This window comes from Melanostigma gelatinosum, assembly GCF_949748355.1.
Source record: "Melanostigma gelatinosum genome assembly, chromosome: 15".
Taxonomy (NCBI): domain Eukaryota; kingdom Metazoa; phylum Chordata; class Actinopteri; order Perciformes; family Zoarcidae; genus Melanostigma; species Melanostigma gelatinosum.
The window spans coordinates 3121339-3144833 of NC_136648.1; the positions used below are offsets into that span (position 1 = coordinate 3121339).

At 44.1% G+C, this 23495-nt stretch overlaps 1 protein-coding gene across 2 annotated transcripts in view; it reads right to left on the minus strand.

Annotated features, from left to right (window-relative positions):
- Positions 1 to 1140: 1140 nt before the first annotated feature.
- LOC306789403 (class I histocompatibility antigen, F10 alpha chain-like) overlaps positions 1141 to 23495 on the minus strand; it is a 43498-nt gene continuing 21143 nt past the window's right edge. Inside the window, exons 4-7 of one of the 2 annotated variants that reach the window (XR_013772653.1) lie at positions 3952 to 4254; positions 3444 to 3548; positions 2369 to 2809; positions 1141 to 2229 (exon numbers count right to left, since the gene is read on the minus strand). Coding sequence is in view for 1 of the 2 variants with exons in the window: in XM_079285327.1 (XP_079141453.1) it covers positions 2739 to 2809; positions 3444 to 3548; positions 3952 to 4254 (479 nt within the window). In the remaining variant the exon portion in view is untranslated. The remainder of the gene's footprint in view (positions 2230 to 2368; positions 2810 to 3443; positions 3549 to 3951; positions 4255 to 23495) is intronic. The other variant, XM_079285327.1, reaches the window with a different exon arrangement.

The window sequence follows — 23495 nt, forward strand, 5'->3', positions numbered from 1 at the left end:
AGAAATGGGGTACCGTGTTCTGTGGAAGATGTTTTTGAAGCAAAATTTAACATTGGTCTCTATGGAGCAGAAAGTTGGTTTTCCTCTCAATTAACGGCTTCTGTGTAACAGAGAGAGAATTTATTTTTTTAAATGTTTCTAAGTGTTTTCTCGTGGCCCTGGTATTCATAATGACTACCAGAAGGATGGAGGGAGCCAGGCACCCTCTCTGGCCCGCGCCAGAGCCTCCAAATCGTCCTGAACTCACCACAGACAGCCTGGATGAATTTAATTTAGAAGTTTTTTGTTTTTTTCGTGCCCCTGGTTATTGTTATTATCTTTATTTTGGTACTATCCCTCCCTTTATTCCCTCTTAACCCCACTTCCCCAGCAATCCCCTCCCTGCTCACGAAACATAATAATAAAAATACAAAATGAATCATTTAAATTATTCTGAATAGCCCAAAATCACAAATTTGGTTCCCCTACCTTTCCCTCTTCATCATCTAACATCTACAGGTGGGGGTCACGTTCATCAGTGCTCTATGAGAACAGTGAATATAATATTCATAGGGCTGCTACATAAAAACAGTTATTATATGTGTGGATCTTAAGAAGAGACATTTAAGTCTTACTGAACAGGAAACAAGAATAAAAGTGATATTACACATTACTGCTCAATGTCTACGGTTACGACCTGGCTCAAGGGCTGCAACATAAGAGAAACAAGAGTGAAAGAAGTAAAGAATAGACATATTTAACAGACAAATAACCAAACTAAACTCAACCAAACAACCAAAGAATGAATCAAAAGAAGCCGCTGCCGAGAGGAGGTGAGGCACAGCGCCATGTTCAGGTGGTGCATCTTTATAGCTGCTATTTCCAGCAGGCTCAGGTGGGGCTCGTGAGCTGCCGATCAACAACCTGAAAGACAGAGTGGGCAGCAAACAGGACACAGACCCCTAGTGGATGGGAGGGGTCGTCACACTACAAACACACAAAGTCCTTATTTCAGCATCATACATCAGGTTATATGATGCTCGATGAGGAACTTTATTTGTGTCATACCTGTGTGCGCTTCTGCTTTTAAAAGGTTGAGTCACAAAGAATATGTGGTGTTAATAAGCATATCTGCTGAATCACAGAGACACACATTTGGAGTTTTGGGCACTTTATTGAAAAGCAAAACAAAAGTAGAAATGGAATGAAATAGAGCCGCTTCATCAGCATTCATTGTAAAGCCAACAGCCTCCTCGTCCCTAAATACTATCAGGAAACATATTGAAGAAGATTTCTATCAGCTGAGAAGCTTCCAACATCTCACTGCCCTTTAGAAACTAGAAGCCCTCATTTACATAAAACAATGTTTCAAATCAGATCAAAAGATGAGATGAAACAATAAACATCCTCTTGATTATTGAAGAAAACACACAGAGACATAAATGATTCTTTCCTTTGACCTGCTGCTAGAAAACAAGGAAACATACAAACAAACTATTCACACAAGTGTGAAATAAAGGCGTGTCGTCCTGCTGAGAGTGGAGGCGGACTGGAGTCAATCCCAGTCCACACTGGGAGAGAGCTGGAGTCCAGTTTACCAGCAGCAGAGACACAGATAGGAAACCATCACACCGACACCTACGGGAGACTCCGGGCGTCCGGTTCCCGCAGCGTGTTTCTGGATGCTGCTGGTTGATTTGCAGCGTTTCCCCCAGTGATGGAACCCAAGCAGAGAAGCAGAGAACGACTTCCTCAGTATGAAAAGAGAAGAAACTCGACTGGTTGACAAAGATCTCTGATCTCAAGCTTTATGTCTTCATATCACCAGACCCGACAGTGTGTGTGTGTGTGTGTGTGTTACCAACATCGATTGAACCAGAAACCCAACAGCAGAAGCATTGAAGTGTAAATATGGAGGATTTGTTTGAGATGAACACGTCTTTGTGTGTGCAGAGTGCTGTGATGCTTTCATTGTTCTGAAGATCTCCAACAATAATCTTCCTCGTTTGATTTAAGAACGTCTCATCAGAGGAAATTACATTTTGTTCAGTTGAAACCAAACGATCCAAATCATTTCACGTCACCACTGATGTTTGCTCATAGCTTTCAAATGTGTTCCGATCGATGAGCATCTACAGCTAGATTCAATGGCTTCATGACATGAACGATGAAGAAGTGGTGAGGTCACAGTTCATGGAGGAGAGTGTGGTGGCACCACTTCTTGATCCAGTGAAATATTTATCCATAAACCTGAAGAGACCCAAAGAAAAGAAACACATCAAAGAGAAAACTAAATCATTCAGCACAAATGTTTCAATCAGAACAAAGACACATATTTACAGACTCATTGAGACATCAAATATTCATGACTCAGTCACAGAAGTGTTACCTTCTGTAATATTGAACCATCACGCTTATGAAGTCATAACTGCTTATTTTCATCTGATAAACTGGTGTCCCTGTTTGTAAAGGTTGATGTTTGAGACGTGATCTGAGCTGCTGATGTGAAGCTTTCTGAACTCATCTGTGTCTTTCTCTGAATCATCTCACTTCACATCAGATGAAGCAGCTTCACCTTTGTTGTGGAAGAAGTCAAAGATGTTCTTCACAGCGACAACGTGTCCCAGAGCTTCTACAGCGGACAGAGAACCGATCACAGCAGCTTCTTCTGCTGCTAGTTTAGAGCAGCTTTGTTTAACAGCAGCTGTGAACAGTTCATGTCCCGTATGAAGCAACTCACTGTGTGCAGGGCGCTGACTTCAGCGTTCAGCCTCAGGGTTCAGCTTCATAGAGAGCTCAGAGCTGTTTTCAGAGGTCAGAGGGCAATTGGCTGAAATAAAAAGCAAAGACGACGTTTTAGTTCTCCAGAGCCAACATGTCAGAATGTGTTGTAGCAGCTTCCTCCCAGTGGAGAGGATCCCCTCTTCTAGCCCCTCCCACTGATGAAGACTTCACTTCTCTCTGACATCATCACGCTGTCATCACTGGAGGAGGCAAAAGCAGCTCCACAGAGTAAACCTGTGACTGAGTGATCCTAAGCACACCGCTCACTCTGACTCCTCTCCGAGATGAAAGAGGTTTTATTCATCATCTGAGCCTTGTAGAAACAATGTGCATGAAAAAACTGACATTATTCTAATTACAAAAATACTGTTTTTATTTATTTTCCCCCCAAAAGTCCAAATTACTTTCATCAACAGTCTAAAAGAACACGTAGAAAACAACCAGCTGCCTTGAAGTGTTCGTCATATATTATGAAGAATAAAAGCAAATATGATGAAATAACATCAATAGAAATGAATGTTAGATATAAAATATGAATTAGTCTCTTCTAGTCATGTCATCATGACATTACCGCTGACTGTTGAAGTTTGCTTCTCTGTCACATTCTGAAGAAAATGCCGAAAATCCAAATACTACTGAAATACTACTGAAACACTAACGTCTGTGTTCGGGTCTCTCACCTTTCCTGTTCCTGTTCCTGTGAAACATGAATCCACCCACAGCGATGCCGAGAGCAAGAACCACTGCAGCGATGATGATGATGAAGGTGATGTCAGCGGGCTTCTCTGTTGAGCAGAAAACAAGAATAAAATCGTCACAACCTGAAGAGATGAAGCAGGTTAGAAGAGGAGAACATCCGTTCATCCAGCAGACCACAGTCCTGAACACACACACCATGTGTCTGTCCTTTCTTTATCTGCTCTACACGATGACTGTCTCTCTGCTTGTTGATCTCGTCCAGCTGTGTTCTCTCTGTCCAGCTGTGTGTTTCTCTTGCTTTCTGTCTCATGTTGGTTTTTGACACGACGACAACTTCTGACAAACGTCTTCAAACTCCTTTCTGACCGTCAGCACATTTTGAATAAACTTGAACTGAACTCAACTTCCCGTCCTCATAAAAACACACAAAGTGTTCCAGTGAACTGAAGGTGTGCTTCCCACCTTCATCACACCTGATCTCAGCCTCACCTTCGTTGGTCTCGATCACCTTTCGGTCCAGTCTGGTGACGATGTCCTCCTCCACACCAGACAGCTGGAACACACAGTCGTACCTCCTCCAGTCTTCAGCTGGGACTGATGACAGGTCCAGGTCAGCGCTCATCTGGAAGGATCCATCGTGGTTGGGGAGGATCTCTCCGAGGTCCACGTCCTCATGGAGCTCCTCTCCATCTTTGCTCCAGAACAGTGTGGCTCTGTCAGGGTAGAAACCTGTAGCGTGGCAGCTGACTGGAGAGGAGGAAGTCTTCTGGAGGAGAGACACTGAGGGAAGCTCTGGAGAGGGAAGAGAGAGACGGGTTATAGGTTCTTCAGTGTTATTATTTACTGTGGATTCATATCATCATTCATGTTGGATGAATGTGTTTTAAATGCCTTGGTAACACACACACTATATAGATATATTGATGTATGTATGCAATGCAAATACATGTCATTGAGGTTGAATTGATGAAAGAAGGGAGAGACAAACAGATGAAGAGGTGAGATGATCAGAAAGGGAGGACAGTGAGTGTGAGAAAGACAGAGCAAAGAGACAGAGAGAGAAACTGAGACAGACAGAAACAGTTCAGAGACAAAGAGAGAGAACGGAGGGACAGAGGGGTGATGAGTGTGAGGGAGGAAATGTGGTGAAGGAGAGAAGGAGGCAGAGAGAGGAAGAGAGGTGAGGGAGGAGAAAGGTGTGACACACAGCAGCTCTCTGTACGTGGCTGACATGTGTTGTGTTGATAAAATTAGCATATATACAGTTTTAATCAGCAATTAGCTCATATACAGCTTAATCAGCAGCTAGTTTATATGCAGCTTTAAGTAGCAACTAGCTTATATACAGTTTAATCAACAGCTAGCTTATATACAGCTTAATCAGCAACTAGCTTATATATACAGTTTAATTAATCACTAGTATATTTGCAGTTTTAATAACCATTATCTTATGCAGCACTATTAACCACTTATACAGTGCTCACAACACAGCAAGGCCAGAGAGAAGCAGGTGAAAGGTTACTTATTTAACTGCGTCACAAGGAACCGGCAGCCATCTTTCAGAAAGATAAGACAGTGAGATTCAAGCGAGGGACTACGCCCAGCTGAGCCCGGCTTTCTCCACACACTACTTCTGTAGGTCCTCATGCTTACAACACCTCACTCACACTGACGGAAACCAACGCCTATTGGGAGGGGCCAAAGGTGAATGGACATTCACGGCCTCCAACCAAGCGTTGGAGGCTTAAACGTGCTACGTTTGCATCTTTGACTTTGACTAATGTATCAAGGGGGCGGACCCCATATATTAAGGATCATGCTGATGTGTTGAAGTGTGTGTCTAATGGTGAATCTCTGCGAGTGAAGCTATTAGTGACCCGTGCACGTATTACTGCAGGGCTGAATAACTTTGTTCGATAAATAAACCTATTGCTTTTGATTTAACTATACGCCTCTGAGAGCTTCTGTTTCATTCTTAAACCTGCTCTAAGTGTGAAAACAGCTACAACACATTTTTTCACAACAAAGTGGTGACCCCGACGTGATCTGATACGATACAGAGCTTCAGGTTAGAATGTTAACAGGCCTCTCCTTTTGATTCCAGATAACGGCGCAACTCTCCCTTCGAGGCTGGGAACCCGATAATTGCCATCGGAGCGAAATTGCAGCTTCGGGGAGTCTGAGACGCACCGGTGCACATCTCAAGGTGAGGCAGAAACCTATTTAACTGAATTCTGCAACATTGTATTCATAGACATATACTAAATTTTGCTCAGACTGTCCGAACTGTAAGTATTTGCTTAGAAATAGAGTAATTGTAAAGATTAAACACACAGCAACAGAGTTGTTATACAGCCATTTGGGGGGTTCTGTGAATATGTATGAATGAGCCCATCAGAAAACGTCAAATAAAGGCGAGAAATTACGCACTTGTGATAGCGTAGATGTGAGGTGTTGTGAGCCGTGTAACGCATTTGCTCGCAGACACGCGCTCCACGCTGAGCACTCAAATTCGTGTTACAAAAGGCGTAATTTCTAACGTACTTATGGGATGTTTTGGGCTACGAAGAAATTGCATAACATGACGGGGATATATGTATATGTCATTGATGTCATTGATAAACTGTAAATTGTATTGAGAGAATTGACCGTGAAATATTCGTATCAAGGCATCGAGTGTGTTACGTGTGGTGTAAAAACCAAGTTAACTCTGCTTAGAGTAACTCTTATAAAGTTTCTGCATGGGAGCACAAGTTTTAAGTTAGCCGATGTATCATTGATAGCGGACCAAGAGAAAATTACCTTATTGAGATCATCAAATCTCCGGATCTAGATTTGTGTGTGGCGCTTAGTGGAAAACCATGATATCTCTGCTTAGAGAATCCTCGACGGAGTTTCTGGGCGAGAGCACAAAATTTACGTTAATTGATGTGTCGTTGATAACGGACGTTGTGTAATAAAGTAACCTAAAGCGAAAAGGACCCGCAGAGTCCTAGGTTACTTAAAAGTGTATTAAATTGTGTTGTTTGATGTATTGCGTTGGTGGTGTGGTTGGTAGCACCGCGGACTTCCACGCGGAAGGGCCGTGATCACGGCCCAGCCAAAGCAGATATTGTGATGCATTAAAATAGCGCTGTTTTCTTTGATATGTGTACGATAGGGACAGAATTGATTATAATTTGACTGATTGTTTGCAAAAAGCAGTTTTTCATTTGTATCGTGGTCAAGTGGTCAGCGGTACACAGTCTGTTTGATGAGATCGAGATAAAAGACAAATTGCTGTTAAAATGCGTTCCTGATAAATGTGTGTCTAAAAGAAAAAAGAGTCAGCTCATCCGAAGGCCGTGCTTGTGACTGATTTATGCTTAAAGAGACGGCAGCGTGTGTTTTGATTATCTAGTATGAATGCGGGTGACTCCGTGCTTGTGACTGATTTATGCTTAAAGAGACGGCAGCGTGTGTTTTGATTATCTAGTATGAATGCGGGTGACTCCGTGCTTGTGACTGATTTATGCTTAAAGACACGGCAGCGTGTGTTTTGATTATCTAGTATGAATGCGGGTGACTATTTGCTGAGCTGTACGTTTTAACTTTTGTTTATTTGTTTGACTGTATTTCTAAAGATATTCCTTTACCGCATTGGTGATCTCTGCGCATTTAAAAATGGCAGTGTGTTGCAATTTTGTTTGAATGAAAGTGAATGTTTGAAGCGTACATAACCACGGCTGTGTATGGATTCGATTTCGTTTAAATGAGTGCGATTATTTGGAGCATATATGTGAGCGCTGAGACCTGGTTCAGAGTTTATGCTGTTTTTGTGTTTGAAAATGTTCGTGCGTTGTTTCAAAGGTTGGTGTCCAGAGTAGGAAAAACACACATTATACACGACTGTTACATTCACACACACACATAAATCACTAGAATATGCTGAGAGACAGCTGAGGGTTAATATAAGTGTCAGTTTTACTGGCGTAGTTAAATTTATTGGAAAATTGTGTTCCTTAGGGATCGTTAGCAAAGTGTAATGCGGAAACACAGCAGTCACTCATGCAACCAGAGAAAAAAAAAAAAAAAAAAAAGTTTTAAAGCTAATACACAGCTTCTATTGTTCCAGCCAGACAGTCGCTAAAAATTATGAATGTACAAGGTTAAAAGCTGCTACAAAACTTCTATTCATTTAGTCAAGACTGGCGCTGGGAATATTAGGGAGGGTTTGACTACTCCTGATAAAAACACAGATGCGGCCTTGCTTTGTGTCTACTTACAAGGACAGTTAGCGGCAGATATTTGAAAAGGTGGGGGCAAGGTTGACTCTCTCTGTCTTATAAAATATTTAGTTACAAGCCATTGCTTGAGTAATCAAAACATAGCATTTCACACCTAGCAGGGGTATATAGGGAGATTTGTAAATAATATATATTCATACACTGTTAAATAATATGCGTTATACTTGTAAAGCTATATTGCGGAGTTGTGAGGTCACTGTATGAAGGTTTAAAACGCCGAAAGAAGCACTCCGTCATTCTTTCGTACAACAGAATAAAGGTCAGTGACCTCTGAACAGTAATGCTTGCTAAAACCATAAGATTAGGGCTGAAAATTGCCAAATTAGTATAATGGACGAGCTTTTGTGTCCATTCACACAGAGACTTCGAAATAAATCTATAACTGTACTGTTTCCGTCCTCTTCACCATAAGTGTTAATAATAAAATAGATCATCATTTCACACACACACATATTACAGAGAAAAGCAGGTTTTAAGACATGCAGCAGTGTGAATGACATTGATCTGAGTTCAAACAGACACCAGAAGACTTGGGAGAAGCGTTGGCTCCCTCTGCTGGTGCTTCATGATAAGAAAAAAAAAAAAAACATTTTTCATGCATGTTGGTTTTTTCTGTGGCCTCTTCAAGAACTGCAACAGGAACATTGGACAGGAGCTTTGGCTCCATCGTGTGGACATTTGGGAATACTGATTTCAGCCTTTTATTGCATATTACAGAAACACACATCATGGCTGAGAAATACTCCTCTTATCTGTGCATCTTGGAGAATGCAGTCCAGGAACAGAGCAGGATTAATGGACGAAGCAAACTTTGGCCAGTGGAACAACACGCCTACAAAAGATTGATAAAAAGATGGAAAGATAAAGCCATTTGGGATGGAGAACGGCTGAATTGTTCCCCTTCAGAAGAGATGGTACAACAAATGAGCAGGGAAGTGATGAGACACTGTGAAGAGAAGAAGAACGAATGGCAGGACAGAAATCCAAGATATCTAAACATGGGAAAAAGAACAGCAAGAAACAACGCAGCTGCAGAAAAAGGCGTCTGGCCTTATCTTAAAAGGTGCTTCGATTTTGATAACAACAGGATGGGCAGTAAGCTGATTCTCACTGGAATCGAGAAGAGATGGATGGAGCGGGCTGGCAAAGAGCCATGGAACGCAATGGAGCTGGATGCTGAAGCAGCACGTTCACCACTAGAGGCCGCCAAACACAGCGGAGGCATGTTCCCGGCCCTAACACCCTCATCCACTGCCCCTCCCTCATATGCCAACAACCCATTCACCCCTATCGACAATGACAAGCCCAAGCATGAACAAAGCAACCTGTATCCTGACCTGCCACCGCAACACAAAGACAAGCATGAACATGAACAAAGCCAACTGCACCCGGATCTCCCACCTCCCCCTCCAGATTATGTGCCCACAAACCCTTTCATTCAGGCTCCAGTAAGACCAGTATCAAAGGGGTTCCTGAAAGGCATCTTCGCAGTAGAGGAAGGAGAGCTGCAGATACCTGTCTCAGTAGAGGAAAAGGAGAGAAGAAAAAGAGCGAAGCAAGTTGAGAAGACTGTGGGATACCTGATGACTCAACTGAGCGCCCTAGGGCTGCCAAACACACCCGGACCTGCAACTACACCTACACTAATTGTCGACGCACACAATGGGCCACGCTTCGATGCTTTCGAATTGACAGCCCCACTCGAAACTCGGCACAGAGTGAGCAACTCAATCAGAGACCGTTACCAACACAGACAAGAAGACGACACACAAGAGGATATTCAAACCCTGGAACAACAACTGGAGGAGCTCGAACAGCTGGAAAAAGACCATGCAGCAGCAACAGGCTATACGCCTTACATGGAGGCTAGGGGATATGCTATACCACAAACGGACCTGTGGGTTCCTGGTACAGAGGAAGAGAAGGAGCTGATCGAACTAGCTGCACAGCCAGCCAACGAACACAAATGGCCACAAACACATGAGGTACAGAGGCTAACGCTAAATGGAAATTTCACAGGATATGCCACAGCCCCATCAACAACGCGCAGTGGACAACAATATGGGCCTAACTCATGTCAGATGCCACTCAGAGCAGCTCCAACAGCTGCAGCCCCTCACCAGATGGCATTTATTCCCTTCTCCTTCATGGACATGTCAACACTGCTGACTGCCCTTCCTTCACTGTCTTCAGGAGCAGAGCCATGGCTAGACGAGCTAGATAAATATACAAAGTCCCACAAACTGGCACTTGGTGACTACAGAGGCCTGCTGGCCAGAGCATCAGACCCACACACACTGAAAAAGCTTGAAGCCGCAGCAGGAACCACAAACGTGCCTGACCCCACGCCCATAGGCGGTGTCAGGCTGGTACTACATCAGGCCTTAAGGAGAGAGTACCCCACCCCAACAGACCACAGCCAAATGTCAACCTTCATGGCCAAGCCTGGGGAGCCTGCTGCAGATCTCCTAGCTCGCGCTGAGCAAGTATGGAGAACAACATTTAGAGAATCCCCAGATGCATCTCAGACATCATTGGCACTCTGGAGAAGCATGGTGACCAAAGGATTGCCTGCAAAGGTAAGAGAGGCGATTGAAAACACTGTGGCCATCGCCTCCTTCACTCAATCGTCATGGAGAGAACATGTACTGCATCACTATGATAAACACAGAACAGCTGCAGAAGCATCAGATGTGGAGCTCAAGGCACTGCAAGTGGCACTGATGAAGAGACAGCTGTCTGACCTGGACACGGCCCAAAAGATTGCAAAGGACAAAAAGAAGCAGATGGCTCAACTGGAACCACTAGCAGCACAAGTGGTCCCTGTAATGGTGCAGCAACCATGGCAACAAAACCAAAGAGGAGGACAAAGAGGAGGTGACCAAGGGGGTGGCCAAGGAGGCACTTTCTACTGCTACAACTGTGGAAAACCTGGTCACTATTCACGTGACTGCCGCTCACGTAGTCAGCCGCAACAACAAGGCCCAACACGTGGAAGAGGAGGAGGACCCAGAGGAAGAGGAAATTCTCAGAGAGGAAGAGGAGGCTTTCAGGATCCACGAAACCAGAATCAAGCTGGACAGCCATACCAGGCGCCACTAGGAGGCACTGAGCAATGGACGCAAAATGATCCTAGCTCCGGAGAAAATGTCAACCAGGCACTACAAGCTCAGTGGGCGAATAACTATTATCCCTACTAGGACACCCCACAACCACCTGGCACCGGCATCATGAAATTTGGACTAGCAAGTGAGCCAACTCTCACTTGCACAATAAACGGACAGGCACACACATTTTTGGTGGACACAGGGGCAACATATTCCAGCCTCACGTCTCCACAGGTCCTGTCATCTAAATATGTGTCAGTGGTTGGGGTCTCAGGCGCGCCAGAACGCCAGTGGTGCACTAAACCTTTAAATGTCCAAATTGGAAGTCAACAATGGTCACACAGCTTCCTATCAGCGCCAAACTGCCCAGTAAACCTACTGGGCCGCGATCTGATGACTAAATTCGGTCTAACAATATGGCTAAACAACGAAGGGGTCCAGGTCTCACTGGACCCTCCCCCTGCAAGCACACTATCAATGCCTGTGCGAATACTATCTATGCCACAAACGTCCATTAATGTGGAATCATTGGATGAAGAAGTGTACTGGCTGAGATGTCTAGCCACAGGACCAAGTACACCAACAATTCAATTCTGGTTCAACATACACAGAGAACAGATCCAAAGACTGCATCCATATAAAACTCCTCTGCCATATGTGCACTGCACTATGAATGTCACGGACGATCCAGACTGCCCATATGCTGAAGATTGGGACATCAATATGGCACACCTAACTCCAAAAATAATATGTCATGATGTGTATTGTGGAAAAGAAGGCGTGGCTGCAGCAGTGATATTGGATGATTATCAGACCAAGTGGTATGGTCTCAGCAAAGAATCTGCTCCACACGTCACCCTAGCGGTTGGATTTGGACAAGAGGCCAGAGGACTCGGCCCCATGATAAAAAGAGCACATACTCTGTCATGGACACACACAGATACAGCAGGACTGCTGAAGGCAACAGAAGAAGATATGTGGCGATGGATCATCTCTACCAAAGAACACACACTACCTGAACATTTACCACTGCCACGCCATCATGGTAAACCATGCACTGACCATCCTGCAACTCAAGCTCTATTGGACGGCGTGCCTGCGAAACTATGGACGACTGGCCCTTATGATGTGGGAAAATTGGCAACGGTCAAACCTGTGAAGGTGACGCTGTTGGATCCATTTGCACCTCCTATCTGGCATCCACAGTACAAACTAAAGCCAGAACAAATCGCAGGCATCGCTCCGACCATTGCAGGTCTGTTACAAGCTGGAGTGTTGGTGAAAACTCAATCACCATACAATACAGCAATATTGCCAGTGCAGAAGGCCGGAAACAACACAGGCTGGCGGATGGTACAAGATTTTCGACCAATCAATGATGCCACACAACCGGCGTCATATCCAGTTCCAGATCCACATATTGCCTTAACAAATCTCAGCCCACAGCACTCTTATTTCACAGTAATTGACCTTGCTAACGCCTTCTTCAGCATCCCTCTGGACAAAGACTCACAGACACTGTTTGCTTTCACATTCAACGACCAGCAATACACCTATTCTCGCCTGCCACAAGGCTATCGTTGTTCTCCAGGTTTGTTCAACCATCATCTCAGACTACACTTGTCTGATATAGAGGTGCCGGATGGTGTCGTCCTCATACAATATGTGGATGACCTCCTGATTGCTGCCCCATCTTCTGCCACCTGCCTGGAGGCCACTGAGACTCTGCTGCTGCTGTTAGCCTCAAAAGGCTACAAAGTTAAGAAGACCAAGGTCCAAACATGTAGGAGACAAGTCACATTCCTGGGTCGCAATCTCTCATCTAGCGGCCTGGCTGTAAGCACAGCCCACAGAGACAGCATTCTCCATCATGACAGACCTATCACCGTGGGACATATGTTGTCATTCCTGGGTCTAACAGGCTACTCTCGTAGTCACATTCCAGACTACACTGACCTCACCACCTGTCTCAGAAGCCTGCTCAAGGAACCAGGAACTAGAAACACCTCTGCCCCACTGGTGTGGACACAAGACGCTGAAGACGCGTTCACCAAACTCAAACAGACTTTGTCACATGCCTCGGCACTTCACGCTCCAGACTATTTACTCCCTTTCCACCTAGATGTTTCTGAACAAAAAGGAGGGATGGTAAATGCAGTTTTGTATCAGAAAAAAGGGGGAGAAAGAGTGGTACTCATGTATCACTCATCAAAACTGGACCCAGTTGAAGTTGGCCAATCCACCTGTACAAGACACATGGCGGCAATTGCAAAGGCGATCGAGAAAACATCCCACATTGTCATGTGCCACCCTCTGAAAATCCACACACATCATGGTGTGGCTGCATTCCTCCTCAGCAAAGAATTCACGTTCGGAGCTGCAAGAAAATCGAAAATTCAAAGAGAATGCACAAGACCACATATTGTCTATGAAACAGGAGGAATCAATATGGCGTCATCACTACAACAAGGACAAGGAGATCAACCACACAGCTGCGAAGCAAGAGCAATCATTGAAAACAAACTAAGGCCAGACCTGGGAAATACACCAATCCCAGGAGCAGAAATGTGGTTATACACGGATGGATGTTGCTACAAAGGAGATGACGGAAACACAGCATCCTATGCTGTGGTGAGACAATTCGAAGACATGGAACACACAATAGTAGCATCAGGTATCCTACCTCAACCAGCATCAGCACAACTGGCAGAAGTCGAAGCGCTCATACAAGCCTTGAAAATAGCAGAAGGAAAATCTGTAAACATCTTCACAGATTCTGCTTACGCACATGGAGCAGCTCACGTTGATGGGCCCATGTGGCGAAGAAGAGGATACACAACATCAATGGATGCACCCATCAAACACAAGAAGGAAATCATGGCACTAGTGGAAGCTATGAAGCTACCAAAAAGAGTGGCAATCATGAAATGCAAAGGACATGATGGCAAGGCAAAGACCAGAATAAGTGTGGGAAACGACAGGGCAGATGAAGCTGCTAAAGAAGTAGGAGGATACAGACCAAAACAGATGGTTCTGAAAATAGCCATACAAGAACCCGAAATCACTGAAGAAACACTGATTGAGATACAGAAGAAGGCTGGACCATACGAATGGTCTGAATGGCAAAGGAAAGGAGCAACAAAAGGAGAAAGTGGACTTTGGAGATCCCATGATGGCAGAGTGGTATCACCAGCAGAATTATGTGTCTCACTGATACCAGAGGCACATGGACCAACGCACGAAGGAAAGAAAGGAACATTACAAAGGGTGGAAGCACTGTGGTGGCACCCACGCATGGAAAGTATGGTGTCCCTCTTCTGCGACGAATGCACCACCTGTGGGGATCATAATGTGAAGAAACCATACAAAACACCTATGGGCTCTTATCCTGTACCATCAGCCTGCTTCCAAGACATCAGCATAGACTTTACTGACATGGGACATGATAACAGAGTACAAGGAAAAAGATACATTTTGGTAATGGTGGACAGATTCTCAAAGTGGGTGGAGGCAATCCCAACTAAAAAAGAAGACGCACAGACAGTAATAAAGTGGCTGCAAACAGAACTGATACCTCGCTATGGTGTTCCTAGATGCATAAGGTCCGATAATGGTTCACATTTCAGTAATAAGCATTTGCAGGAAGTGGAAGCCAGACTAGGAATCAGACATAGATATGGATCAGTGTAGGGCTGGGCGATATGGCCTAAAAAAAAAATCTCCGATTTTTTTACAAAAAATCCGATTCACGATTTAAATCGATTTTTTTCCCCCAAAATTTTTTGCAGATGACAGAAGCTGTTGAAAACAATTTTTTCTTTTATTTTGTGATGATTTTCCCAAGTAGGTTGATAAAAATAAAGTGCAAACAAAACCTGAACATTGTAGAAAGGTGCCTGTAGTATACAAAAAGTATTTGGTCACTCTTTTGTTTGCCTGAATCATTTAAATATAAAATTAAATTAAACATAACATTAAATGGCATTAAATAGTAGCCTTCCATTGTAAACAACTGTGCAAATGTAACTTTTTACAGTAAGCTTTTCTAACTGAATACACTGATACAAACACAGCATGAAATAAAATGTATATGACCCTTTAACATTCACATTTTCAAAAGTGCAACATCTGATCGAACATCAACATAACATATTTTGCACAGTAAATAAGTGCATGTAAACAAAATCAAGTGCATTCACAACATAACCAACAGTATTAAACAGTAGTGCATGTTTTTTCTAAATATTTTTTGCCAGGAAGACAAGCCTGTCTACTACCTCTGGCTTCAGGCATGCACGGTGGCATGTAACAATGCCCCCCCCACACACTGAAAAGCCTCTCAGAGGGGGCACTTGTAGCTGGCACAGAGAGGTATTTCTTTGCTAAAGTACTTAGCCTTGGAAAGTTAAGTTGGTGACGCTTCCACCAGTCAAGTGGATCGGTGTCTGGGTCAACCTGCTGGACCACAGGTCAGTTGTTGCGGAGTAGAATGACATCCCCTCCAGCTCCGCAGAGATCCTTTGGCGTGTACTATTGTACAGCCGAGGCAAGGCAACGTCAGAAAAATGTTTACGGCTTGGTAGCACGTACCTGGGGTCCAAAGCTTTGAGACGGTGAATAAACCCCGGCTTTTCCACGGTGTATATGGGCACCATATCTTTTGCGATATACATCGCGACTGCATCCGTGATGGCTTTCCACCGGGCACTCTTCTTCTCATGCGGAGTACAGTTGGTGAATGTCTCCAAAATGCTGGGTTGTTGTTGTGAGGTGGCGGCGGCCAGCAGTGAAGCTGCTGGCCGCCATTGTTTTAGTTTGTAAACAATGCGCGCGCACTCTACTACGGGAACCCAACGGGGGGGAGGGGTGGGGGCGATTTTCTCGATTTTCAATAAAACACATCGCCTTAAAGCACACATTCGAATTAATCGATTAAATCGATTTATCGCCCAGCCCTAGATCAGTGTATCATCCACAGTCACAAGGACTGGTAGAGAGGGCAAATCAGACGCTAAAGTCAAAAATAGCAAAGACATGTGCGGCATCAAAGCTGACATGGGTTGAAGCCTTACCATTAGCTCTAATGGCAATGAGGAGCGCACAAGGAAATGAGACGCATCTTTCACCACATGAGTTAATGACAGGGAGGCAAATGCCTGGTCCTCCAAGAGACAGTAGTCATATACCAGCCTTAGATGTGCAGCAAGTTGAAATGAAGGCATATATGACTGCGTTAATCACTCTCACGGAGGCTCTCTCCAAACAGGTCCAGCGGACCAGTGCAGCTGACCAGGAGGAAGTGAAAAATCTCATCCGAGTGGGTGACTGGGTCAGGGTCAAAGTTCACAAGAGAAAGTGGACTGACCCCAGGTGGACAGGGCCGTACGAAGTGAAGGAGGTTACTTCACACTCGGTCCAGGTCATAGGTAAATCAGGAGCACCTTGGCACCACCTGACACATTGTGCCCCAGCATCTGAGCGTTCCAGACCCTTAGCAGAGGTCCGAGGTGATCTGGCGCAAAATGGAGTGTGAGTGTAATCTGTTGGGGAGAACGGACATCCAGCCACAGGGGATTCATCCCCCAGTCACCTGGAAAGACATGGGGATAGGTAAAAGAACTGGGTGGGTCCTATTGGGTTTGGGTGTGGCATTTGTGATATTCTTGACTTTGGGATTGAAAATGGGGGACAAAACAGTGAACAAACCAACTAGCGGAAACTATGACTGTCTGCCAGAGGCAATGCCAAATCTGACAGGGTTTGAGAGTCATCCAAGCTGCAATCTGACAACAAGTGGCAAGGATGTGAAAATGCCAAATCTGACAAGGTTTGAGAGTCATCCAAGCTTCAATCTGACAACAAGCGGCGAGGATGTGAACAAAACTCAAAACGACCTCGAGAGAGGGAAGGTTAGGCAAAAAAGAGATGCCTCAGAACCGGCATACAAGCCACCACCAAAAGCGTGTCGTGCATATCTGACCTTAAACTACACCCAGGGGAGCAAAACCGTTTTTACTTTTGATTTGTGTGATGTGATTAACTGTGGAAGAAGACCAAGAGCATGGAGAGGTCGTGCTGTGTATTTGTGTGCTGACAATGCCATAGTCAACAGATGTGAGAATTACGTGAACGTCCCGTCCATAGCGTTTTGTCATTCCTGGGGGGCGGTAACTAAGTACACAGGGCGGTGGAAGCCAACAATGCGAGGGGAAAGTCCGAGAAGGACCTTATGGGACAAAATAGACTTCCAACGAGACTTTTCAGCAACAGCCAATCCCTTATCTCTGTCTCTGAACAACGTCACCAAAAGCAGCACAGGAAAAAACATAATATGGTTCGCCCTATTAGTGGACGTCCCAGGCAAAGACCCGAGAGTAGGAATTCAAATAAACATAATTCCGCACAGACAACCGCTACCACCAGACCCACCTACTGTCTTATCAGAAGACTTTTCTAAATGGACTCCCCAACAGGTGATCCAATTAGCTACAGGACAAGGAAGCGACAATGTATGGTTAAATTGGATTGTTGATAATGCTATAAAAAACAAAATGAGTGGCTGTGTAGCTTGTGCTGCAGCTAGACCAGCTATGTTCACCGAACCAGCACCACTATATCCTGAATCTGACCAAACAGGATACGCGTGCATGACAAAAATGACTAAAATGGCTACTCCACCACATTGCACTACTCTGGCATCCATATTCCCACCGATTGACAACCAAACTGCAGTAGGTTATTTCAAAGCTTACAAAGGACTAGGATCCAGATATGTCTGTTACCATTTCACCAACGATAGAGCTCAAATCCACCTAGGTAGTGTGCCAGAAGACTGGTGCAACATGACACGACCAGGCTCAGAGATAGGTTCTTGGGCTAGGGGAGGGCTATTCTACTACTGTGGGGGTCTGCGCTTATTCACTAACATACCACCATCTACAATAGGAGTCTGTGCTATGGTGAGGCTGGCAATGCCACTTACCTTAGTGGGAGACAAAATAGTACAGGACCAAAACAAAGTACAAAGCCTGACCCAACGCAGACGCAGACATATCTTAGCTAAAAGAGCAGCTGCAGCTGAGTTCAGTCTGGACAAAGGTCCAACATACATAGATGCTATCGGAGTGCCCAGAGGAGTGCCTAATGAATACAAATTGGTAGACCAAATTGCAGCAGGTTTTGAGAGTGTCGCAAGTATTATTCCATGGATAACTGTGAATAAAAATGTTGATCGTATCAATTATGTGCATTACAATGTTCTTCGTTTGGCTAATCATACTAGGGATGCAATAGAGGGTCTGGCTGAGCAGCTGGCCCCTACTTCTTTGATTACTGTACAAAACAGAATGGCTTTGGACATGTTGCTTGCTGAAAAAGGAGGTGTTTGCTCAATGTTTGGAGACCTGTGTTGCACTGTCATCCCCAACAATACTGCGCCGGACGGTTCAGTCACAAAAGCACTGAATAGTCTGAGGGCACTGTCAAACGAAATGCAGGAAGCATCAGGTGTGAACAATCCATTTGGAGATTGGATGGAAAACATGTTTGGAAAATGGAAGCACCTGATCTTGTCAATAGCAGTGTCAGTGGGTGTGTTCATTGCAATATTGGTCTCATGTGGATGTTGTATAATACCCTGTATTCGTTCTTTGGTTGGCCGTCTCATCACCACTGCCCTCTCCAAGGAACCATTACCACCCCCTCCTTATGGAGCTTACCCAGTATGGGAAGAGCAGAACAGCCTGGTAGGGTCAGGAGAGGCAGAGGAAGACACCAGCGTGTGAACAGGGTAGGAAAGTAAAGAAAGTGACGTCCTTCAGACGTCAAGAGAGGGATTTGTTGATAAAATTAGCATATATACAGTTTTAATCAGCAATTAGCTCATATACAGCTTAATCAGCAGCTAGTTTATATGCAGCTTTAAGTAGCAACTAGCTTATATACAGTTTAATCAACAGCTAGCTTATATACAGCTTAATCAGCAACTAGCTTATATATACAGTTTAATTAATCACTAGTATATTTGCAGTTTTAATAACCATTATCTTATGCAGCACTATTAACCACTTATACAGTGCTCACAACACAGCAAGGCCAGAGAGAAGCAGGTGAAAGGTTACTTATTTAACTGCGTCACAAGGAACCGGCAGCCATCTTTCAGAAAGATAAGACAGTGAGATTCAAGCGAGGGACTACGCCCAGCTGAGCCCGGCTTTCTCCACACACTACTTCTGTAGGTCCTCATGCTTACAACACCTCACTCACACTGACGGAAACCAACGCCTATTGGGAGGGGCCAAAGGTGAATGGACATTCACGGCCTCCAACCAAGCGTAATACACGGCTTAAACGTGCTACGTTTGCATCTTTGACTTTGACTAATGTATCAAGGGGGCGGACCCCATATATTAAGGATCATGCTGATGTGTTGAAGTGTGTGTCTAATGGTGAATCTCTGCGAGTGAAGCTATTAGTGACCCGTGCACGTATTACTGCAGGGCTGAATAACTTTGTTCGATAAATAAACCTATTGCTTTTGATTTAACTATACGCCTCTGAGAGCTTCTGTTTCATTCTTAAACCTGCTCTAAGTGTGAAAACAGCTACAACACATTTTTTCACAACAAAGTGGTGACCCCGACGTGATCTGATACGATACAGAGCTTCAGGTTAGAATGTTAACAGGCCTCTCCTTTTGATTCCAGATAACGGCGCAACTCTCCCTTCGAGGCTGGGAACCCGATAATTGCCATCGGAGCGAAATTGCAGCTTCGGGGAGTCTGAGACGCACCGGTGCACATCTCAAGGTGAGGCAGAAACCTATTTAACTGAATTCTGCAACATTGTATTCATAGACATATACTAAATTTTGCTCAGACTGTCCGAACTGTAAGTATTTGCTTAGAAATAGAGTAATTGTAAAGATTAAACACACAGCAACAGAGTTGTTATACAGCCATTTGGGGGGTTCTGTGAATATGTATGAATGAGCCCATCAGAAAACGTCAAATAAAGGCGAGAAATTACGCACTTGTGATAGCGTAGATGTGAGGTGTTGTGAGCCGTGTAACGCATTTGCTCGCAGACACGCGCTCCACGCTGAGCACTCAAATTCGTGTTACAAAAGGCGTAATTTCTAACGTACTTATGGGATGTTTTGGGCTACGAAGAAATTGCATAACATGACGGGGATATATGTATATGTCATTGATGTCATTGATAAACTGTAAATTGTATTGAGAGAATTGACCGTGAAATATTCGTATCAAGGCATCGAGTGTGTTACGTGTGGTGTAAAAACCAAGTTAACTCTGCTTAGAGTAACTCTTATAAAGTTTCTGCATGGGAGCACAAGTTTTAAGTTAGCCGATGTATCATTGATAGCGGACCAAGAGAAAATTACCTTATTGAGATCATCAAATCTCCGGATCTAGATTTGTGTGTGGCGCTTAGTGGAAAACCATGATATCTCTGCTTAGAGAATCCTCGACGGAGTTTCTGGGCGAGAGCACAAAATTTACGTTAATTGATGTGTCGTTGATAACGGACGTTGTGTAATAAAGTAACCTAAAGCGAAAAGGACCCGCAGAGTCCTAGGTTACTTAAAAGTGTATTAAATTGTGTTGTTTGATGTATTGCGTTGGTGGTGTGGTTGGTAGCACCGCGGACTTCCACGCGGAAGGGCCGTAATCACGGCCCAGCCAAAGCAGATATTGTGATGCATTAAAATAGCGCTGTTTTCTTTGATATGTGTACGATAGGGACAGAATTGATTATAATTTGACTGATTGTTTGCAAAAAGCAGTTTTTCATTTGTATCGTGGTCAAGTGGTCAGCGGTACACAGTCTGTTTGATGAGATCGAGATAAAAGACAAATTGCTGTTAAAATGCGTTCCTGATAAATGTGTGTCTAAAAGAAAAAAGAGTCAGCTCATCCGAAGGCCGTGCTTGTGACTGATTTATGCTTAAAGAGACGGCAGCGTGTGTTTTGATTATCTAGTATGAATGCGGGTGACTCCGTGCTTGTGACTGATTTATGCTTAAAGAGACGGCAGCGTGTGTTTTGATTATCTAGTATGAATGCGGGTGACTCCGTGCTTGTGACTGATTTATGCTTAAAGACACGGCAGCGTGTGTTTTGATTATCTAGTATGAATGCGGGTGACTATTTGCTGAGCTGTACGTTTTAACTTTTGTTTATTTGTTTGACTGTATTTCTAAAGATATTCCTTTACCGCATTGGTGATCTCTGCGCATTTAAAAATGGCAGTGTGTTGCAATTTTGTTTGAATGAAAGTGAATGTTTGAAGCGTACATAACCACGGCTGTGTATGGATTCGATTTCGTTTAAATGAGTGCGATTATTTGGAGCATATATGTGAGCGCTGAGACCTGGTTCAGAGTTTATGCTGTTTTTGTGTTTGAAAATGTTCGTGCGTTGTTTCAAAGGTTGGTGTCCAGAGTAGGAAAAACACACATTATACACGACTGTTACATTCACACACACACATAAATCACTAGAATATGCTGAGAGACAGCTGAGGGTTAATATAAGTGTCAGTTTTACTGGCGTAGTTAAATTTATTGGAAAATTGTGTTCCTTAGGGATCGTTAGCAAAGTGTAATGCGGAAACACAGCAGTCACTCATGCAACCAGAGAAAAAAAAAAAAAAAAAAAAGTTTTAAAGCTAATACACAGCTTCTATTGTTCCAGCCAGACAGTCGCTAAAAATTATGAATGTACAAGGTTAAAAGCTGCTACAAAACTTCTATTCATTTAGTCAAGACTGGCGCTGGGAATATTAGGGAGGGTTTGACTACTCCTGATAAAAACACAGATGCGGCCTTGCTTTGTGTCTACTTACAAGGACAGTTAGCGGCAGATATTTGAAAAGGTGGGGGCAAGGTTGACTCTCTCTGTCTTATAAAATATTTAGTTACAAGCCATTGCTTGAGTAATCAAAACATAGCATTTCACACCTAGCAGGGGTATATAGGGAGATTTGTAAATAATATATATTCATACACTGTTAAATAATATGCGTTATACTTGTAAAGCTATATTGCGGAGTTGTGAGGTCACTGTATGAAGGTTTAAAACGCCGAAAGAAGCACTCCGTCATTCTTTCGTACAACAGAGTAAAGGTCAGTGACCTCTGAACAGTAATGCTTGCTAAAACCATAAGATTAGGGCTGAAAATTGCCAAATTAGTATAATGGACGAGCTTTTGTGTCCATTCACACAGAGACTTCGAAATAAATCTATAACTGTACTGTTTCCGTCCTCTTCACCATAAGTGTTAATAATAAAATAGATCATCATTTCACACACACACATATTACAGAGAAAAGCAGGTTTTAAGACATGCAGCAGTGTGAATGACATTGATCTGAGTTCAAACAGACACCAGAAGACTTGGGAGAAGCGTTGGCTCCCTCTGCTGGTGCTTCATGATAAGAAAAAAAAAAAAAACATTTTTCATGCATGTTGGTTTTTTCTGTGGCCTCTTCAAGAACTGCAACAGGAACATTGGACAGGAGCTTTGGCTCCATCGTGTGGACATTTGGGAATACTGATTTCAGCCTTTTATTGCATATTACAGAAACACACATCATGGCTGAGAAATACTCCTCTTATCTGTGCATCTTGGAGAATGCAGTCCAGGAACAGAGCAGGATTAATGGACGAAGCAAACTTTGGCCAGTGGAACAACACGCCTACAAAAGATTGATAAAAATATGGAAAGATAAAGCCATTTGGGATGGAGAACGGCTGAATTGTTCCCCTTCAGAAGAGATGGTACAACAAATGAGCAGGGAAGTGATGAGACACTGTGAAGAGAAGAAGAACGAATGGCAGGACAGAAATCCAAGATATCTAAACATGGGAAAAAGAACAGCAAGAAACAACGCAGCTGCAGAAAAAGGCGTCTGGCCTTATCTTAAAAGGTGCTTCGATTTTGATAACAACAGGATGGGCAGTAAGCTGATTCTCACTGGAATCGAGAAGAGATGGATGGAGCGGGCTGGCAAAGAGCCATGGAACGCAATGGAGCTGGATGCTGAAGCAGCACGTTCACCACTAGAGGCCGCCAAACACAGCGGAGGCATGTTCCCGGCCCTAACACCCTCATCCACTGCCCCTCCCTCATATGCCAACAACCCATTCACCCCTATCGACAATGACAAGCCCAAGCATGAACAAAGCAACCTGTATCCTGACCTGCCACCGCAACACAAAGACAAGCATGAACATGAACAAAGCCAACTGCACCCGGATCTCCCACCTCCCCCTCCAGATTATGTGCCCACAAACCCTTTCATTCAGGCTCCAGTAAGACCAGTATCAAAGGGGTTCCTGAAAGGCATCTTCGCAGTAGAGGAAGGAGAGCTGCAGATACCTGTCTCAGTAGAGGAAAAGGAGAGAAGAAAAAGAGCGAAGCAAGTTGAGAAGACTGTGGGATACCTGATGACTCAACTGAGCGCCCTAGGGCTGCCAAACACACCCGGACCTGCAACTACACCTACACTAATTGTCGACGCACACAATGGGCCACGCTTCGATGCTTTCGAATTGACAGCCCCACTCGAAACTCGGCACAGAGTGAGCAACTCAATCAGAGACCGTTACCAACACAG